Source organism: Somniosus microcephalus, unplaced genomic scaffold (genome assembly GCF_052327205.1).
Source record: "Somniosus microcephalus isolate GS21.2 unplaced genomic scaffold, FLI_Smic_1.0 unresolved_chr2, whole genome shotgun sequence".
Lineage (NCBI taxonomy): Eukaryota > Metazoa > Chordata > Chondrichthyes > Squaliformes > Somniosidae > Somniosus > Somniosus microcephalus.
In genome coordinates, this window is record NW_028225180.1 from 89,517,670 (window position 1) to 89,539,826 (window position 22,157).

The 22,157-nt window shown below is 49.8% G+C and overlaps 1 protein-coding gene across 5 annotated transcripts in view; it reads left to right on the forward strand.

Moving 5' to 3' along the window:
• The window catches only part of map4k2 (mitogen-activated protein kinase kinase kinase kinase 2), a 143,992-nt gene that overhangs the window by 16,760 nt on the left and 105,075 nt on the right, over positions 1 to 22,157 (forward strand). For all 5 annotated transcript variants that reach the window (XM_085976307.1, XM_085976308.1, XM_085976309.1 and 2 more), the window contains exon 2: positions 19,437 to 19,494. In XM_085976307.1, coding sequence (XP_085832433.1) covers positions 19,437 to 19,494 — 58 coding nt within the window. The remainder of the gene's footprint in view (positions 1 to 19,436; positions 19,495 to 22,157) is intronic.

Sequence of the window (22,157 nt, forward strand, 5' to 3'; positions counted from 1 at the left end):
TATTTATCCCTCAACCAACATCACTAAAACAGATGATCCGGTCATTATCACATTGCTGTTTGTGGGAGCTTGCTGTGTGCAAATTGGCTGCCGCGTTTCCTACATTATAACAGTGACCACACTTCAAAAAAAGTACTTCATTGGGTGTGAAGCACTTTGGGACGTCCTGAGGCGGTGAAAGGCGCCGGGGGGAGAAATGGGCGTCTGTCTTTTTCATTGTGCTCGGGGCTTGTGTACCAGGGCGAGGGTCTGTGCAGTGGAGCAGCTCACACGGTGCGGCGAGCACTGCCCTATTTTGCTGGGGTTGCACCGGAAACTGATAACAGATGGTGGCACAGGAAGGAGCTTATCTTTCAGGGACTCACAGCACCACCCCCAGATTCTCAGCTTCCGACCGTGTGAAACATCGGCTGCTCACCTCATCTTGTGTATCTCAGACTCACAGGATGTCAGTGCAGAGAACACAGTGCTCTCCATATCCCCATCAAACGCTCCCAGGGCAGGTACAGCACGGGTTAGATACAGAGTAAAGCTCCCTCTACACTGTCCCATCAAACACTCCCAGGGCAGGTACAGCACAGGTTAGATACAGAGTAAAGCTGCCTCTGCACTGTCCCATCAAACACTCCCAGGGCAGGTACAGCACGGGTTAGATACAGAGTAAAGCTCCCTCTACACTGTCCCATCAAACACTCCCAGGGCAGGTACAGCACAGGTTAGATACAGAGTAAAGCTCCCTCTACACTGTCCCATCAAACACTCCCAGGGCAGGTACAGCACAGGTTAGATACAGAGTAAAGCTCCCTCTACACTGTCCCATCAAACACCCCCAGGGCAGGTACAGCACAGGTTAGATACAGAGTAAAGCTCCCTCTACACTGTCCCATCAAACACTCCCAGGGCAGGTACAGCACGGGTTAGAAACAGAGTAAAGCTCCCTCTACACTGTCCCATCAAACACTCCCAGGGCAGGTACAGCACGGGTTAGATACAGAGTAAAGGTCCCTCTACACTGTCCCATCAAACACCCCCAGGGCAGGTACAGCACGGGTTAGATACAGAGTAAAGCTCCCTCTACACTGTCCCATCAAAACACCCCCAGGGCAGATACAGCACGGGTTAGATACAGAGTAAAGCTCCCTCTACACTGTCCCATCAAACACTCCCAGGGCAGGTACAGCACGGGTTAGATACAGAGTAAAGCTCCCTCTACACTGTCCCATCAAACACTCCCGGGGCAGATACAGTACGGGTTAGATACAGAGTAAAGCTCCCTCTACACTGCCCACCAAACACTCCCAGGGCAGGTACAGCACGGGTTAGATACAGAGTAAAACTCCCTCTACACTGTCCCATCAAACACTCCCAGGGCAGGTACAGCACGGGTTAGATACAGAGTAAAGCTCCTTCTACACTGTCCCATCAAACACTCCAAGGGCAGGTGCAGCACAGGGTAGATACAGAGTAAAGCTCCCTCTACACTGTCCCATCAAACACTCCCAGGGCAGCTACATGACCTCAGGACGTCCTAAAGCGCTTCACAGCCAATGAAGTACTTTTTTTGAAGTGTGCTCACTGTTGTAATGTGGGAAATGCAGCAGCCAACTTTCGCACAGCAAGCTCCCACAAACAGCAATGTGATCATGTCCAGATAATGTGCTTTAGTGATGTTGGTTGAGGGATAAATATTGGCCCCAGGACACCGGGGAGAACTCCCCCTGCTCTTCTTCCAATAGTGGCCGTGGGATCTTTCATGTCCACTGGCGTGGACCGCAGAGCTGCTCCAACCCAGGTTTCAGATTGCAAGAACCACTGCCCATTTCCTCACCGCAACGTTAAGCAATGCTCTTTGTTTTCTGTGTGGTGGGTGGAGGAGGTGATTGATGCTCTGTTGCAGAGGTGCACTCGGCACAATCCATTCTCCCTTTCAACGGAAGGTGAATTTGCCCAGCGGCCAGCCTCCGGCTCTGCCGCACACAGCTCTGTTGCAGAAAGCCAGTGCGCGAGAGAGTGAGAGAGCGGGTCAAGAGCATTCCTCGGACCTGTCTGACCTGCTGCTGCTCGGTGCCTGAACTGTGTACGTCTGTGGTGGCACCGCCCTTTCCTGTCTCTGACACAAGAGGCCCGAGCACATCCTCGCTGGCGACGCAACAAAGCTGAACACCTTCCTGTTTTCGCACTTTGTGCACTGGTTGCCAACCACTCCAGGGTTGGCCCTGGTGTCTCCAGGAATGACAGATCTGTCTCCAGGACACTTGCTCCAAGTGAGACCAACCTGGGGGGAAAAACCCACAGGGGCATTTTTAAAACAATAGTTTGTTCCTGATTTTCTTTCAGCCCTCTTGTTTATTCATGATAAAAAATATTGGACGTGCGGGGAGGAAAGGTTGGCAATGATGATCGCTGGCCTTCTTACTCTACCACTTGTATTTATCCCGCGCCTTTAACGTAGTAAAACGTCCCAAGATGCTTCACAGGAGCGTAAATCAAACAAAATCTGACCCCGAGCCACATCAGGAGATATTAGGACAGGAGACCAAAAGCTTGGTCAGAGAGGTCGGTTTTAAGGAGCGTCTTTAAGGAGGAGAGAGAGGCGGAGAGGTTTAGGGAGGGAATTCCAGAGCTCGGGGCCCAGGCGGCTGAAGGCACGGCCGCCAATGGTGGAGCAATGGAAATCGGGGGATGTGCAAGAGGCCAGAATTGGAGGAGCGCAGAGATCTGGGAAGGTTGTAGGGCTGGAGGAGGTTACAGAGATAGGGAGGGTTGTAGGGCTGGAGGAGGTTACAGAGATAGGGAGGGTTGTAGGGCTGGAGGAGATTACAGAGATAGGGAGGGTTGTGGGGCTGGAGGAGGTTACAGAGATAGGGAGGGGTTTAGGGGCTGGAGGAGGTTACAGAGATAGGGAGGGTTGTAGGGCTGGAGGAGGTTACAGAGATAGGGAGGGTTGTAGTGCTGGAGGAGGTTACAGAGATAGGGAGGGTTGTAGGGCTGGAGGAGGTTACAGAGATAGGGAGGGTTGTAGTGCTGGAGGAGGTTACAGAGATAGGGAGGGTTGTAGGGGCTGGAGGAGGTTACAGAGATAGGGAGGGGTGTAGGGGCTGGAGGAGGTTACAGAGATAGGGAGGGGTGTAGGGGCTGGAGGAGGTTACAGAGATAGGGAGGGGTGTAGGGCTGGAGGAGGTTACAGAGATAGGGAGGGTTATAGGGGCTGGAGGAGGTTACAGAGATAGGGAGGGTTGTAGGGCTGGAGGAGGTTACAGAGATAGGGAGGGTTGTAGGGGCTGGAGGAGGTTACAGAGATAGGGAGAGTTGTAGGGGCTGGAGGAGGTTACAGAGATAGGGAGGGTTGTAGGGCTGGAGGAGGTTACAGAGATAGGGAGGGTTGTAGGGCTGGAGGAGGTTACAGAGATAGGGAGGGTTGTAGGGCTGGAGGAGGTTACAGAGATAGGGAGGGTTGTAGGGGCTGGAGGAGGTTACAGAGCTAGGGAGGGTTGTAGGGGCTGGAGGAGGTTACAGAGATAGGGAGGGTTGTAGGGGCTGGAGGAGGTTACAGAGATAGGGAGGGTTGTAGTGGCTGGAGGAGGCTACAGAGATAGGGAGGGTTGTGGGGCTGGAGGAGGTTACAGAGATAGGGAGGGTTGTAGGGCTGGAGGAAGTTACAGAGATAGGGAGGGTTGTCGGGGCTGGAGGAGGTTACAGAGATAGGGAGTGGTGTAGGGCTGGAGGAGGTTACAGAGATAGGTAGGGTTGTAGGGCTGGAGGAGGTTACAGAGCTAGGGAGGGTTGTAGGGGCTGGAGGAGGTTACAGAGATAGGGAGGGTTGTAGGGGCTGGAGGAGGTTACAGAGATAGGGAGGGTTGTAGGGCTGGAGGAGGTTACAGAGATAGGGAGGGTTGTAGGGCTGGAGGAGGTTACAGAGATAGGGAGGGTTGTAGGGGCTGGAGGAGGTTACAGAGATAGGTAGGGTTGTAGGGGCTGGAGGAGGTTACAGAGATAGGGAGGGGTGTAGGGCGGGAGGAGGTTACAGGGATAGGGAGGGTTGTGGGGCTGGAGGAGGTTACAGGGATAGGGTGGGTTGTAGGGCTGGAGGAGGTTACAGAGATAGGGAGGGGTGTAGGGCGGGAGGAGGTTACAGGGATAGGGAGGGTTGTGGGGCTGGAGGAGGTTACAGAGATAGGGAGGGATGTAGGGCTGGAGGAGGTTACAGAGATAGGGAGGGTTGTAGGGGCTGGAGGAGGTTACAGAGATAGGGAGGGTTGTAGGGGCTGGAGGAGGTTACAGAGATAGGGAGGGTTGTAGGGCTGGAGGAGGTTACAGAGATAGGGAGGGGTGTAGGGTGGGAGGAGGTTACAGGGATAGGGAGGGTTGTGGGGCTGGAGGAGGTTACAGAGATAGGGAGGGTTGTAGGGCTGGAGGAGGTTACAGAGATAGGGAGGGTTGTAGGGGCTGGAGGAGGTTACAGAGATAGGGAGGGTTGTAGGGCTGGAGGAGATTACAGAGATAGGGAGGGTTGTAGGGCTGGAGGAGGTTAGAGGGATAGGGAGAGTTGTAGGGGCTGGAAGAGGTTTCAGAGATAGGGAGTGTAATGATCAGTAACATGTCATTCTAGAATGGTACACTAGGTGGAGCTGTATGTTTAGTAGTGGGTTACCCACAAGGCAGTAGTCAAGATGGATTCCTGTACACTAGTCCACATGGCTGAATAAAAGACTAGCTCAAGCTAGCTGTTCATAATGAAAACGTCTATTTATTTATGAACATAACATGGTAATATCTGCTGAATATTGTGAAACGCGACATGGAGAATTTGAAGCCACCGGAGGGTTTGAAACTCACGGGGAATGTCGACTGCAATTGGCGGACTTTCAAACAACAATTCGAACTCTACATTGCTGCCATCGGGTTCAGTACGATGCCAGACGCAAAGAAAATACCGTTACTGCTCACGGTTGCGGGCCCGCAGGCGATAGAGGTATTTAATATGTTTGTCTTTGATCAAGAGGAGGACAGAGAAAAAATGGACGATGTGCTAAAGAAGTTTGATACACATTGTTCTCCCAAAATGAACGAGACCTATGAGAGGAACGTGTTCCGTTCACGGACACCGCAGCAAAATGAGACTTTTGATAGCTTTGTGACTGATCTGAAACTGAAAGCACAGACATATAATTTCTCTGAACTGAAATCATCCATGATTCGTGACCAGATTGTGTTTGGTATTCATGATAAAAAGATCAGGAAACGTTTGTTGATAGAAACTGAACTAACATTGGAGGTTGCTGTGAAAATATGCCATGCCAGTGAGCTAGCTCAGCAGCACGCAAGGACTTTCAGTGAAATTAATAGTGGTGCGACTGTCGGTGCTGTGTCCTACAAGGGGAAGAAACGTGGGCAGAACAGAAATGCAAAGCAATCGGAGGATGGAATTTTTAATTGTAAACGCTATGGTTACCAGCACCAGTCAAGACAATGCCCAGCGTTTGGAAAAACGTGCACAAAATGTAATGGAAAGAATCACTTTGCCAAACAATGCTTTTCAAAAGTAAAAACAAAGAAAGGGCAACAAGTCAATGTGATTGAGGACACTGATTTAAGTGAGACATTTTTTGTAGGAATGGTGTCATATGACAATATCGAAAAGGATACAGAAAATGTGCAGCCCTCAGGAATGGACAATGCTGAACATAAAGTTAATGCAGTAAAAGATGACAAATGGATAATGCCATTGCAAGTAAATGGAGCATTAGTTACATTGAAACTAGACACTGGGGCAAAAGCAAACTTAATCAGTATGAGTGACATAAAAAATATGAAAGAAAAGCCCAATATACAGAAAAAGTCAGTACTACTGAAGAACTATAATGGACAGAAAATAGATAGCTTAGGTGTATGCAGACTTAAAGTGACAGTCAAAGACAAAGTGCATCATCTCATGTTTTCTGTTGTGGCTGAAGGACTTGATTCACTACTAGGTGACAAAGCTTGTGAGGACTTAGAACTGGTCAAGAGAGTCTACCGTATAAACTGTGCCATAAGCAGACCAGATGACTCAGTGGATTCTGTAGTGAGTAATTTCCAGGATGTGTTCAAAGGATTTGGAGTTCCACCATTCACTTACAAGATCCAGCTAAAGGAGGATGCTCAGCCAGTGGTACATGCTCCATGGAGAGTTCCAGCACCCCTGCGTGACCGGCTCAAGAATGAACTGGACAGAATGACCACACTAGGAGTCATCAGGAAAGTCAAAGAGCCAACAGACTGGGTTAACTCCATGGTATGTGTAAAGAAAAAGAACAATGATCTAAGAGTATGCATGGATCCAAAGGACTTAAATGCAAACATAAAACGTGAACATTACCAGATTCCCAAACGAGAAGAAATCACCAGTGAAATGTCAGGTGCCAGATACTTTACAAAGCTCGATGCCTCACAAGGATTTTGTAAACTAAAACTGGATGAAGAGAGCACCAAATACTGTACCTTCAACACACCATTTGGCAGGTATTGTTTCCTCAGAATGCCTTTCGGGATAATATCTGCATCTGAAATCTTTCATAGAGCGATGGAACACATAATTGAAGGTCTGGAAGGAGTTCGGGTCTATGTTGATGACATCATCATCTGGGGCTCCACACTGAAAGAACACAATGAGAGACTGACTAAAGTGCTACAGAGCATACGCCGGAATGGACTGAAGCTCAACAAAGCCAAGTGTCAGTTTGGCGTCCAGGAAGTCGCTTTCATAGGAGATAATCTATCTGGTAAAGGAATAGAGCCAGATATGGAAAAAGTAAACGCCATACTCAACATGCCCCGACCCACTGACAAAAAAGGAGTGCTACGCATCATGGGGATGATAAACTTCATTGGAAAGTTCATTCCTAACTTGTCAGCCAAGACAGCCTGTCTGCGAGACCTGCTACATAAAACAAATGAGTTCGCATGGACAGAAAGACATGAACAAGAGTGGATGAACCTCAAAACAGTGCTGACAACCACACCTGTACTCACCTTCTTTGACCCAACAAAGAGAATCAAAGTGTCAACGGATGCATCAAAAGATGGCCGAGGCGCGGTCTTGCTACAAGCAGAGGGTGAAGATTGGAAGCCTGTTGCCTATGCCTCCAGGTCTATGACTGATTCTGAATGTCGATACGCCCAGATTGAAAAGGAATGTCTAGGCTTGGTAGTTGGACTAGAAAAATTCCATGGCTATATATATGGACTTCCCACCTTCACAGTTGAGACAGATCACTGCCCACTGGTTGCCATCATAAAAAAAAATCTGAATGAGATGTCTCCAAGAATTCAATGACTCATGATGAAGCTGCAAAGATATGACTTTGAACTGATATACACACCAGGCAAACACATAGGGGGAGAAATTGGGTGAGTAGCGCCACCTGTTAGCGCCTAAAGAGGCAGGCAGTGGCCGTAACGCCACTGGCTGCGTCTCCGGCAATATTCAGTAGGGGCGCTAATGGTGGCGTTAGGCATTTGCGCTGCGCCGCCACCGATGATGTCATCGGTGTGCGCAGCGCCCCATTCGTGCCCCGTTCGCGATATTTGGTAGCGAATGCCGCAGTTGCGCCGCTTGCTACCCGCGTCCGGTTCACGGGGCCTTACTGTGCCAGCAGCGGCGCAAGTTAAGGTGGAGGTGCGGGGCGGCTGCCTGCCAGCACCTCCGTCCCCGGCCTCCTGACCCCTCCCCCCGCGGCATTGCCGGCTGTTTCCCCGAGAGCCCGGCACTTCTCCTTGGTGCCGGGCTCATTTGCCGGCACTCGCGATCGGGGATCGTGCTGTTGCAGGCACCTCCCCCTTAACAATGGGAGGAAGGCCTGCAGTACCGCAGCGTGCCGTGCCGCAGCATGTGGCGCTGCGGCATGTTGCGCTGCGATAATCAGTTTCAGCGCCCTAAGAGGGACGCGGAGCGCCTCGAGCCTCGCCCCGTCTCCCTCGAGGGGCACTGAAACTGAATTTCTGGCGATCGGTATCACTCCGATCGCTGCGCTAAATCCTGCGCTCAGGCGACTTTTGCGCCACTTTGGCGCCCCAACCCAATTTCTAGGCCATAGTGTTAGCAGATGCACTATCCCGAGCACCCACAATGAGTCATGTGAGCTCTACTGAGGAAGACGTGGATGTTCATGTGAGTATGGTCACTGCTGCGCTGCCCGTGTCAGACACAAAATCAAAGCAAATAGCAGAAGAAACAGTAAAAGATACAGTGTTACAAACAGTAATAGAGAACATTCATCATGGTTGGCCAAAAGGTTCCTGTCCAAAGTACTTTCACATCAGGTCAGAGTTAAGTGTCGCAAGTGGACTATTACTAAAACAGAACAGAATAGTCATTCCACAGGCTCTACGTCAAGACATGCTCAAAAGGATTCATGAGGGACACCTCGGAATTGAAAAATGCAAAATGAGAGCAAGAGACACTGTTTATTGGCCTGGCATAAATAAGGACATTGAGAACATGACAGGCAGATGTGAGACATGTCAGAAACACCAAAACAAACAAGCAAAGGAACCAATGATAGTAGCTGACTTACCAACAGCACCATGGCAAAAGGTTGGTATGGACCTCTTTCATTTGAATGGTAAAGACTATCTCATAGTGATTGACTACTATTCTAACTATCCTGAGATGGTGCTGCTCTCAAGCACATCAGCAAGCAGTGTCATAATGCATGTTAAATCCATCTTCGCCAGACGTGGAATTCCCAGGATTGCCGTTAGCGACAATGGTCCGTGCTTCAACTGTAAGGAGTGGCAACAGTTTGCAGCACATTATGACTTTCAACACATCACATCCAGTCCTCTGTATGCTCAGTCGAATGGTAAGGCAGAGAAAGGTGTTCAAGTTCTCAAACAGCTACTGAAGAAAGCAACAGAAAGCAAGTCTGATCCTTATCTCGCCCTGCTGAGCTACCGAGCCTTACCTTTAGACTCTGGTTCTTCACCTGCTGAACTCCTAATGGGTCGCAAGTTGCGCACCACGCTACCCTGCTGTGCAAAAGAAAAGCAGAGTAAGGAACTGAGACAGAGACTTCAACTGTTAAAGCTGAAACAGAAATCACACTATGACAAGTCATTCAAAACTCTGAAACCATTGACAAGGGATAATGTTGTCAGGAGTGAGGATCCAAATGCATGGAACAGGAAAGCTACAGTTCTTGACCAAGGTCATACACCGTTAGAACTGAGGAAGGACAGATTCTCAGGAGGAACGCCGTTCCCTCCTGAAAACACAAGAAACTATCCAAGAGCAAATCGATGACAATGCCGCAACTGAATCTTGTCACTCACCACCAGAACAATCTAACACAGACACACATACAGGCTCTCATGAAAACACAGCAGACTTACCTGTGCTGAGAAGGTCCGCACGAGAAGTAAAAAAGCCTGATAGACTTAATCTTTGAGTACAAAGAAAACTATAATAAAAGAATGAAAAGCTTAGAGTTCATAAAGTAAAGCTTTGAAAATGTGTTGACTGTTGTGAAGATGTTTATGTCGTTATGATTGATTGATATTGATTTTGTTTAACCTCTAAGGAAGGGGGATGTAATGATCAGTAACATGTCATTCTAGAATGGTACACTAGGTGGAGCTGTATGTTTAGTAGTGGGCTACCCACAAGGCAGTAGTCAAGATGGATGCCTGTACACTAGTCCACATGGCTGAATAAATGACTAGCTCAAGCTAGCTGTTCATAATGAAAACGTCTATTTATTTATGAACATAACAGGGGGGTTTGTCGGGGCTGGAGGAGGTTACAGAGATAGGGAGTGTTGTAGGGGCTGGAGGAGGTTACAGAGATAGGGAGGGTTGTAGGGCTGGAGGAGGTTACAGAGTTAGGGAGGGTTGTAGGGGCTGGAGGAGGTTACAGAGATAGGGAGGGTTGTAGGGCGGGAGGAGGTTACAGGGATAGGGAGGGTTGTAGGGCTGAAGGAGGTTACAGAGATAGGGAGGGTTGTAGGGGCTGGAGGAGGTTACAGAGATAGGGAGGGTTGTAGGGGCTGGAGGAGGTTACAGAGATAGGGAGGGTTGTAGGGGCTGGAGGAGGTTACAGAGATAGGGAGGGTTGTAGGGGCTGGAGGAGGTTACAGAGATAGGGAGGGGGCGAGGAGGCTGTGGAGGGATTTGAACACCAGGATGAGAATTTTAAAATCGAGGCATTGCCGGACCGGGAGCCAATGTAGGTCAGCGAGCACAGGGGGTGATGGGTGAACGGGACTGGATGCGAGTTAGGACACGGGGCAGTGAGCACAGGGGGTGATGGGTGAACGGGACTGGATGCGAGTTAGGACACGGGGCAGTGAGCACAGAGGGTGATGGGTGAACGGGACTGGGTGTGAGTAAGGACACGGGGCAGCGAGCACAGGGGGTGATGGATGAACGGGACTGGGTGTGAGTTAGGACACGGGGCAGAGAGCACAGGGGGTGATGGGTGAACGGGACTGGGTGTGAGTAAGGACACGGGGCAGCGAGCACAGGGGGTGATGGGTGAACGGGACTGGGTGTGAGTTAGGACACGGGGCAGTGAGCACAGGGGGTGATGGGTGAACGGGACTGGGTGTGAGTTAGGACACGGGGCAGTGAGCACAGGGGGTGATGGGTGAACGGGACTGGGTGTGAGTTAGGACACGGGGCAGTGAGCACAGGGGGTGATGGGTGAACGGGACTGGGTGTGAGTTAGGACACGGGGCAGTGAGCACAGGGGGTGATGGGTGAACGGGACTGGGTGTGAGTTAGGACACGGGGCAGTGAGCACAGGGGGTGATGGGTGAACGGGACTGGGTGTGAGTTAGGACACGGGGCAGTGAGCACAGGGGGTGATGGGTGAACGGGACTGGGTGTGAGTTAGGACACGGGGCAGTGAGCACAGGGGGTGATGGGTGAACGGGACTGGGTGTGAGTTAGGACACGGGGCAGTGAGCACAGGGGGTGATGGGTGAACGGGACTGGGTGTGAGTTAGGACACGGGGCAGTGAGCACAGGGGGTGATGGGTGAACGGGACTGGGTGCGAGTTAGGACACGGGGCAGAGGCAGAGTTTGGGATGAGCTGGGGTTTACGGAGGGTGGAATCTCCATTCTGAGGCTGGGATATTATGGGATACTCAAGCCAGCCAACACTGCCACGTGTGGGAGGTGTCTCGGGCCTGGTTGCTTGGCTCAGGATCGTAGGCCCATCATTCCATATTTTAGTCATTCCCAACATTTCTCCTTCCTTAACTTTAAATGTCAGCCCTGGCTCACTGGGTCTCTCACTCTCTCACCTCTGACTCAGAGGTTATGGGTTCAAGCCCCACTCCAGAGACTTGAGCCCCATAATCCAGGCCAACACTGCCAGTGCAGTACTGAGGGAACGCTACACTGTCGGAGGGTCAGTACTGAGGGAGCGCCGCACTGTCGGAGGGTCAGTACTGAGGGAGCGCCGCACTGTCGGAGGGTCAGTACTGAGGGAGCGCCGCACTGTCGGAGGGGCAGTACTGAGGGAGCGCCGCATTGTCGGAGGGGCAGTACTGAGGGAGTGCCGCACTGTCGGAGGGGCAGTACTGAGGGAGCGCCGCACTGTCGGAGGGGCAGTACTGAGGGAGCTCCGCACTGTCAGAGGGGCAGTACTGAGGGAGAGCTGCACTGTCGGCGGGGCAGTACTGAGGGAGCGCCGCATTGTCGGAGGTGCAGTATTGAGGGAGCGCCGCACTGTCAGAGTGGCAGTGCTGAGGGAGCGCCGCACTGTCGGAGGGGCAGTACTGAGGGAGCGCCGCACTGTCGGAGGCCCAGTACTGAGGGAGCGCCGCACTGTCAGAGGAGAAGTACTGAGGGAGCGCCGCACTGTCGGAGGGGCAGTGCTGAGGGAGCGCTGCACTGTCGGAGGTGCTGTCTTTCGGATGAGACGTTAAACCGAGGCCCCGTCTGCCCTCTCGGGTGGATGTAAAAGATCCCACGGCCACTATTGGAAGAAGAGCAGGGGAGTTCTCCCCGGTGTCCTGGGGCCAATCTTTATTCCTCAACCAACATCAGCAAAAAGAGATTAACTAGTCATTACTTTGTGGGATTGTGCTGTGCACAAATTGCCACAGTTAATACACTTTAGAAGTGATGAATTGGCTGTGAGGTACTGAGGCCATTGAAAGATACTTTCTCTTACCTTTTCCAATGTTCATTGTACTGTCCTCCCTACGTGTATGTGTCTGTATGCAGTTAGTCAGCCAGCCAAACTCCTTTCAATAACGACATGGGAGTCAGGATGTAGCGTCCAAGCTCCGGTGTTTAATAATGCCACACTTGCATGAGGTCAATGAAACAATACAAATCAGTTGCATTGGGTTGGAGTAAAACTGAGAAAGAAAAAAGAAAGAAATGCACCTTGTTACATACATGAGATATAACTAACATCTAAACATGAATATGTAATGAAACCATTCAACTCACAAGCAATGCTTTCGAAGGCGTAACAATGTAAGATTACAGCGGATTAACTTGCAGCACGCTCCATGCTGATGTGACCTCTTTGTTTGCTATCACTATACTACTTCCTGTTGAGTGACCCTACTGGCCATTTCCATTTACTGCCACCTACTGGTGGCAACAAAACGAAACTCCTGCAATTATAAGGCAGAACACTGCCCGCCTGGCGTCTATTAGATGCCACTACTTATAAAACATACAGAACTGTGGAATCAATAACACTCAGTCCTCCTTAGGTAAGAGAAGTACGACCTCTGAGATGGGTCTGAAGAACTTTTTGACCGTCCCTTGAACAGTGGCCTTCACCTTTATCTTTCGCACCCTGTCGTCTTTGCTGGGGAAGACAGAGGTGACACGACCCATAGGCCACTCATTGCGGGATACTTGGCTTTCTTTCAGTAAGACGTGTCACCTTCTCGGAGACTCCGACGTGCCTCGTTCCACTTCCGCCAGCTTTGCAAAGTGGGAAGGTACTCTGTGCGCCAGCGGCTCCAGAACTTACTGGCCAAGGCTCGTACTCTTCTCCACTGGCTCTTCAGGAGGTCTTTGTCAGTGAAGTCTCCAGGAGGAGTGGGTACACAGCCCTTCTGTGTGAGTAACATGTTTGGAGTCAAAAGGAATGGTGAATCTGGATCGGAAGAAACAGGAACAAGGGGCCTCGCATTAATGATTGCTGACACTTCAGACATGAAGGTGCACAGCACTTCGTGCGTCAGCTGAGGTGGTCTGTTCTGTCGCAACATGGAGTCCAGAATGCGCCGCGACACTCCAATCATGCGCTCCCACGCACCACCCATGTGTGAAGCATGTGGAGGATTAAATTCCCATGTGCAACCTTGCTGGCTTAGGTATGTCAGGATGCTTGGCCTTTGGTTGTGTTCATTCCTTAACTCTAGCTCTCGACAGGCTCCAATGAAATTTGTTCCACAGTCGGATCTTAACTGCTTTGCTGGCCCGCGGATGGCGAAGAATCTTCGTAATGCATTAATGCAGCTGGACGTGTCCATGGACTCGATCACTTCTATATGCACAGCTCTTGTGCTCATACAAGTGAATAGCACAGCCCAGCGTTTGCTATGAGCGGCGCCTCCTCTGGTGCGGTGAGTAGTGATAGTCCAAGGGCCAGAAACATCCAGGCCGACGTATGAAAATGGTGGCGATGAACTAAGTCGTTCCGGAGGCAGATCAGCCATCTTCTGCTCCTCCGTTCTCCATCTGAGCTTTCTGCATGTGACGCATTGGTGTAAGACAGATCCAATCAACCGTTTGCCACTGACAATCCACAAGCCGGCTGCTCGAATGGCTCCCTCTGAACTGGCGGCCCTGGTGTTCTATCAGTTCATGGTGGTGTCTTGTGAGCAATGTTGTGATGTGGCTTTGATGTGGCAGGACAACAGGACTCCTTTCTTGCAAGCTCAGTTCTGCGTGCGTCAGCCGTCCTCCAATTCTGATGAGGCCGTCATTCAAAACTGGATTCAGTTTCCACAGTGAACTGGTCTTGGTAATGGTTCTTTTTTCAGCAAGTGCTCTGTACTCCTCAGAGTACGCCTGAACTTGAACTGACCTGATGATAATGTTCTCAGCTGCAGCCAACTCATCTGGGGAACGAGGCTTCCTGCACCAGTGCCAACCTCTGCATTTGTTTGATGAGCTGCCAGGATCGGACTTGCGAGAGCGAGCCACATGGATTAAGAAAGCTATGGCTCTAACGAGCGATCGCCAGGTTGAAAAGCGCTCAAAGCGCTCACAGGTAAGTAGGCTCTCTTGGGTGTGAGTCATTAAGCTGATCACATGAGGACGGACCTCCACATCTAGTTCTGGGCTGACGAGCTTGAATGATTCTTGTGTCGTATGGTCAGCTTGGTCAGGTTTGTGTAAGAAAGTTGGCCCGGTAAACCACATTGTACTGGAGAGCTGGGAGGCAGGCACTGACCTGGTGGCGAGGTCAGCTGGACTCAGCTCTGTGGGCACATAGTACCACTGGTCGGGGCATGTTGATTGTCTTATTCGCTGAACTCTGTTCTGTACATATATGAAGAATCTCTTTGACTCATTGGAGATGTAACCTAGCACAACTTTGCTGTCACAGTAGAATTTCACTGCATCAAGCTTGAAATCTATTTCATCCAGGATGAGGTCCGCCATCTCCACCGCTAATACTGCAGTGCATAACTCCAGGCATGGTATGGTGGGCTCTGGCCGGGGTGTCAACTTCGCCTTTCCCAGGACAAATCCCACGTTGCTTTGGCCCTCAGGGATCTCAGGTAGGCTACCGCGCCAATAGCTTTCTCGGACGCATCTGAGAATACACACAACTCGGTGCGTTTGGATTTGGAGAGTGTGTCTGCTGAGTAGGTGCGTGGGGTATGAAGATTTTTTAGATTTTTGAGAGACTTTCTCCATGTCTCCCATTCTGTTAACCTGCCTTCGGGGAGTGGAGAGTCCCAATCGCTCATGTCTGTGCAGAGTTCTCGTAGTAGGGCTCTTCCCTGAATAGTCACGGGCGCCACCATGCCGAGAGGGTCAAAGAGCGAGTTGACCGTTGACAGCACTCCACGGCGTGTAAATGGCTTGTCACCTACAGACACTGCAAAGGTGAAGGTGTCAGATTCAATTTCCCAACGTAAACCAAGGCTTAGCTGGGCTGGCATGGTTTCGTCGCTGAGGTCTAAGTCTTTAATGCCCTTGGCGAGATCCTCAGCTGGAAAGGCCTTCATCACTGCTACACTGTTTGAGGCAATTTTGTGCAGCCTCAGGTTGGACTGTGCTAATGAAGCTTGAGTTCGCTTCAGCAGGTTGATGGCTTCTGCTTCTGAAGGTAAGGATATGAGGCCGTCATCAACATAAAAATGTCGCTCCACAAACTGTCTTGTGTCTGTTCCATGCTCGTGTTCTCCCTCTTTGGCTGCACTTCTGAGCCCATAGATGGAGACTGCAGGGTAGGGGCTGTTACCAAAAACGTGGACCCACATCCTGTATTCAGTGATGTACTTTGACATGTTATTGTCGCGATACCAGAAGAACCTCAGATAGTTCCTATGGTCCTCTCTCACCACAAAGCAATAGAACATCTGTTGGATGTCTGCGGTTACTGCTACGAGCTCTTTCCTAAAGCGAATCAGCACGCCAAGGAGGGTGTTATTTAGGTCTGGACCCGTGAGCAGAACGTTGTTGAGTGAGATGCCACAGTGCTGAGCGCTGGAGTCGAAAACTACTCTTATTTGACTAGGTTTCTGGGGGTGATAAACTCCAAAAATCGGGAGATACCAGCACTCTTTTCCTTCTTTGAGTGGAGGTGCTAATTCAGCATGGTTACTCTCGAAAACCTTTTCCATGAAGGCAATGAACTGTTCCTTCATTTCGGGCTTTCTGTCTAATGTGCGCCGCAGTGATGCGAGGCGTGACAGTGCCTGATCGCGATTGTTAGGCAGAAGAAGCCGGGGTACCTTGAAGGGGAGAGGCGCAACCCAGCTGTTCGCCTCATCTTTGTGAAATTCTTTCTCCATAATATTCATGAAAGCTTCGTCTTCGAAGGAGAGAGCACCTTTGTTGTCATCGTTTGTCTTTTCAAACATGGTGTGCCCCAGTTTGGCGACAGCTCTGGTGTCAGCCGAGCACCCCCATGCTGTGTGAGGGAAATCACCTTGTTGCTCCCCGCCGTAGCTCGCTCTCTCTTTCGGGTGGATGTGACTTGGGCAGGGAGTGAGGAAAGAGGGTCGTCCGCTTTCTAGCACGTTGGTCTTAAAGGTGCTTACGTTGGGCTTGTGAGCTTGGCCTAGGCAGACTTCTCCCACGAGCACCCAGCCTAAGTCGAGTCTTTGGGCAAAGGGGGGATCGTGTGGTCCGTTAACTTGCTCTCTCACCTTATCTACCCTCACCACACCTCTCCCGAGCAGGAGAATCTGGGCCTTTGGATCCAATGCTGGGATGCGTGATGCTATGGGCTTTAGGTGGGCATGGTGAAGTGCTGTCTCCGGCGTTGGTATCTCTGATTGGTTGTTCGGGATTTCACTGCACTCTATCAGTGGCGGTAAGTCTATGCTCACCCCTTCACTCACTGCCTCGGCACAGAACCCATCTGCTTTCCTTCCTGCCATCTCCAAGAGTCCGGCACAGGTTCTCAGTGAGGAAGGGGCTGGGCTACTCTCGACGCCAAATATGTCAAAAAAGTCTGACCGTGCGAGTGACCGGTTACTTTGGTCATCGAGTATTGCGTACATGTTAACTGAGCGGTCGCGCTGTCCTTGTGGGTAGACTCGTACAAGGCATATTTTGGAACACGATCGTCCTGTGAGGCCTTGGTCACACACCTCAGTGCATATGGAGCTCACCGTTGGTGCTGTGGTAAGGGTTCCCTTTCTCTCGTCTCCGGGCTCAGAGTCTTTGATGGTCGGCTTTTCCGTTGTGGGGGTAGGACCTGGGAGCATAGCTGTGCTGTGGCGGTCACTCTCACACTCCCTGCATCTCAACGCTATCCTACAGTCTCTTGCAGTGTGGGAAACGGAATCGCAACACCTAAAACATATCCCATTATTATCTCTGAGGTAGGCTCTGCGTTCATCTATGGTCTTGTTTCTGAAGCCTCTACATTTTGCGAGCGGATGAGGCTTATGATGGATGGGGCAGTGTTTTCCGGGATTGTCTTCATTCTTTGCTGCATCTATGCTGATGTCGGTCTTTGCAGTGACATCCGTCTTATGCACAGATATAGGCATTCTTGTGTCTACGTACTTTGACATGGGCTTCTCATACTTTGAGGGTCCACTACAGTAGCTGGACAGGGCAAAGCTTGGATCATTTCTAATTCTGGCCTCTCTGCAGATAAAGTTCACAAAGAAGGAAAATGGGGGAAACCACATGTGGTTGTCTTCTTTGAATTTTGAGCCTACGTTGATCCATTTTTCTTGGAGAGGGTGGGGCAACTTCTCCACTATTGGGTTGGTGCCGCGAGCAGTATCTAAATAGGAGAGCCCAGGTAAGTATCCATCTGTTTTGGCTGCCAGTAGCTCCATTAAAAGGTCTCCAAGTTCTCTAAGCTTAAGGTAGTCTCTGTTACCTATTTTAGGAAAGTTTCCCAGCTTACTGAAGAGGACTTTCTCGATCACCTCAGGAGCGCAGTAACACTCCCTGAGTCTTGCCCAGACCATTCTAAGGGCTGTGCTTGGGTCATTTGTGTACACAAACCGGATCCTACGGGCATGTTCTGACGATTCTTTGCCCAGCCATGATGACAATAAATCCAACTCCTCACGAGCACTCAGGCTCAAGCCGCCAGTGGCATTAAGGAAGGATGACTGCCATGCTCGAAAACTCTCTGGCTTGTCATCAAATTTTGTGAGACCTGTCCTTACAAGTTCTCTACGTGCCAAATATTGGGCAATGCCTGTCACATTAGGAGTCTGTGCATGGGTTGCCAGAGTATGATCGCATCGGAAGGGCTGCGATTGGATGGGAGACTGCCATGCCGGGTGACCTGTTCTAGCCTTTGAAAAGGGTTCTTTTTTGATGTGTGGAATTTTGGCATAAGTACCTTCCAAGTGGTTGGGAGCAGCGGATTGAGGCACAGGTTCCTTCGGGAGCGCTGCAAACTCTCCTTCGTGTGACCAGTCGTCAATAACAAGGGGTCGTCATCAGTGTAGCGTGAATGATCCACCTGAGTGACCTCATGTTGGGCTGGTGATGGCGATTCCGTGTTCTTGTGCAATGGTTCAAAGTTTGGGAAGGAGGAGATGTCTGTGCGTGTCCTAGCCTGTTCCTGGACATAGTCGCTTGTCCGCCTCTCAGTGCTTTGAGGTGATGCAGGACGAGCAATGCTGCGGTGCTCTCCCACCTCTGCTTCTAGTGCCGCTTCCCATATCTCCGCCTCAGCAGTAGCGGCAGCTGCTTCTTTCTCAATGTGTAGTGCCTCCAGCGTGGTGTCCAATGTAGCAGCCTCTGCTTGTAGTCGGACCTTCTCTTTCTCCAATGTAGCAGCCTCTGCTTGTAGTCAGACCTTCTCTTTCTCCAATGTAGCAGCCTCTGCTTGTAGTCGGACCTTCTCTTTCTCCAATGTAGCAGCCTCTGCTTGTAGTCGGACCTTCTCTTTCTTCACAGCCAGTTCCTTTTTAGCAAAGGTCACGCGAGCCTGTGCCGCTTTAGCTTTAGCCCAGGCTCTAGCTGCTGCTACACTGGCTGTTGATGATCTAGATGAGCGTGTACTTCTTGAGCTGGTCACAGGTCTCTGCTCGTCTTGGAAGCTCTTGCCGTCCATGATTGCACCGTGCTGCACTGCGAATGTTGCTTGTTGCGCCAGCTGATGACTTGCCTTTTTACTGTACTGTCCTCCCTATGTGTATGTGTCTGTACGCAGTTAGACAGCCAGCCAAACTCCTTTCAATAACGACATGGGAGTCAGGATGTAGCGTCCAAGCTCCGGTGTTTAATAATGCCACACTTGCATGAGGTCAATGAAACAATACAAATCAGTTGCATTGGGTTGGAGTAAAACTGAGAAAGAAAAAAGAAAGAAATGCACCTTGTTACATACATGAGATATAACTAACATCTAAACATGAATATGTAATGAAACCATTCAACTCACAAGCAATGCTTTCGAAGGCGTAACAATGTAAGATTACAGCAGATTAACTTGCAGCACGCTCCATGCTGATGTGACCTCTTTGTTTGCTATCACTATACTACTTCCTGTTGAGTGACCCTACTGGCCATTTCCATTTACTGCCACCTACTGGTGGCAACAAAACAAAACTCCTGCAATTATAAGGCAGAACACTCATGGTGTCTGCACTGTGGTTCCTGCTACTCACCTGAGATACGTTGAGAAGTCCCAGGCTGTGAGTAAGATGAATGAGAAACTCCTGATCTCCCACCTGCTCACCCATTGTATCTCCGTTGTGTGGAGGAAGGATGAATATCACAGGTTCTGCTGTTAACTTCAATCCCTTCCATTCCCCAGGCTCGGAACACAGAGAGCAGTGAACTGTCAGCTATCAAGATCATTAAACTGGATCCCGGTAAGTTGTCAATCAATAAGGACACCAGTCAACCAGGGTATTGGTCAACCAGGATACTTGCCAACCAGGGTACAACTCAACCAGGGCACCAGTCAAACTAGGTGCGGGGCTGCTTTCTTTTTCGATTCGTTGCTTTAAACGTCAGATTCCACGCACACTCAGTGATGCGGGATCAGGTCATTGTTGAAACCTCACACTATCCACAGCCGGTATGAGTGCACAAGTCCTTTCATCCTACCTGAACATATGGGAGATGCTGAGACACACACTATCCGTGGTTCCAGTGTGAGCGTGCTGCTGAACAGTGTTCCCTTACATAGAAACATAGAAGATAGGAGCAGGAGGCGGCCATTCGGCCCCTCGAGCCTGCTCCGCCATTCAATGAGATCATGGCTGATCATCCAGATTCAGTACCCGGTCCCTGCTTTCTCCCCATATCCCTTGATCCCTTTAGCCTTAAGAAATATATCCAACTCCTTCTTGAATATATTTAATGAATTGGCCTCCACTGCCTTCTGTGGTAGAGAATTCCACAGGTTCACCACTCTCTGGGTGAAGAAATTCCTCCTCATCTCAGTCCTAAATTTCTTCCCCCTTATCCTTAGACTGTGACCCCTGGTTCTGGACTCCCCGGCCATCTAGTCTGTCTAGTCCCGTTAGAATTTTATAAGCTTCAATGAGATTCCCCTCTCATTCTTCTAAACTCCAGCGAATATAAGTCCAATCGACCCAATCTCTCCTCATACGACATTCCTGCCATCCCAGGTATCAGCCTGGTGAATCTTCGCTGCACTCCCTCCATGGCAAGAACATCCTTCCTCAGATAAGGCGACCAAAACTGCACACAATACTCAAGGTGTGGTCTCACCAAGGCCCTGTACAACTGCAGCAAGACATCCTTGCTCCTGTACTCGAATCCTCTCGCTATGAAGGCCAACATACCATTTGCCTTCTTAACCGCCTGCTGCACCTGCATGCTTACCTTCGGCGACTGGTGCACAAGGACACCCAGGTCTCGTTGCACTTCCCCTTCTCCCAATCTATTACCGTTCAGATAATAATCTGCCTTCCTGTTTTTGCCACCAAAGTGGATAACCTCACATTTATCCACATTATACAGCATCTGCCATGCTTCTGCCCAATCACCCAACCTGTCCAAATCATACTGGAGTTTCTTGGCATCCTCCTCACAGCACACGCGCCCACCCAGCTTTGTGTCGTCTGCAAACTTGGAGATATTACATCTAGTTCCCTCGTCTAGATCATTAATATATATTGTTAATACCTGGGGTCCCAGGACCGATCCCTGCAGTACCCCACTAGTCACTGCCTGCCACTCAGAAAAAGAGCCGTTTATTCCAACTCTTTGCTTCCTGTCTGCCAACCAGTTCTTTATCCAAGTCAGTACCTTGCCCCAATCCCATGTGCCTTAACTTTACACGCTAATCTCTTATGCGGGACCTTATCGAAAGCCTTCTGAAAGTCCAAATACACCACATCCACTGGTTCTCCCTTATCTATTTTACCAGTTACATCCTCAAAAAATTCCAGTAGATTAGTCAAGCACGATTTACCTTTTGTAAATCCATGTTGACTTTGTCCGATCCTGTCACTGTTTTCCAAGTGCTCTGCTATTACATCTTTTATAATGGACTCTAGCATTTTCCCCACTACCGATGTCAGGCTTACCGGTCTATAATTCCCCGTTTTCTCTCAACCACCTTTTTTGAATAGTGGGGTAACATTAGCTATCCTTCAATCCATGGGAACTGTTCCAGAGTCTATCGAATTTTGGAAGATGACCAGCAATGCATCTACTATTTCTAGGGCCACTTGCTTAAGTAACCTAGAATGTAGATTATCAGGCCCTGGGGATTTGTCGGCCTTCAATCCCGTCAATTTCCCTAACACCATTTCCCTACAAATACTGATTTCTTTCAGTTCCTCCTTCTCATTAGACCCTATGTTCCCCGACATCTCTGGGAGGTTATTTGTGTCCTCCTTTGTGAAGACAGAACAAAAGTATGTTTTTAATTGGTCTGCCATTTCTTTGTTCCCCATTATAAATTCCCCTGATTCTGATTGCAAGGGACCTACGCTTGACTTCACCAATCTTTTTCTCTTCACATATCTATAAAAGCTTTTACAGTCAGTTTTTATGTTCCCTGAAAGCTTACTCTCATACTCTATTTTCCCCCTCTTAATTAATCCCTTTGTCCTCCTTTGCTGAATCCTAAACTGCTCCCAATCCTCAGGTTTACTGCTTTTTCTGGCCAATTTATATGTCCTATCCTTGGATCTTATGCTATCCCTAATTTCCCTTGTTAGCCACAGTTGAGTCACCTTTTTTGTTTTATTTTTATGCCAAACAGGGATGAACAAATTCTGTAGTTCATCCATGCGCTCTTTGAATGTTTGCCATTGCCTATCCACCGTCAACCCTTTGAGTAACATTCCCCAATCAATCCTACCCAACTCGTGCCTCATACCATCATAGTTTCCTTTATTTAAATTCAGGACCCTAGTCTATGAGTCAACTACTTCACTCTCCATCTTAATGAAGAATTCTATCATATTATGATCGCTCCGACCCAAGGGGCCTCGCACAACAAGGTTGCTAATTAATCCTTTCTCATTACATAATACCCAGTCTAAGTTGGCCT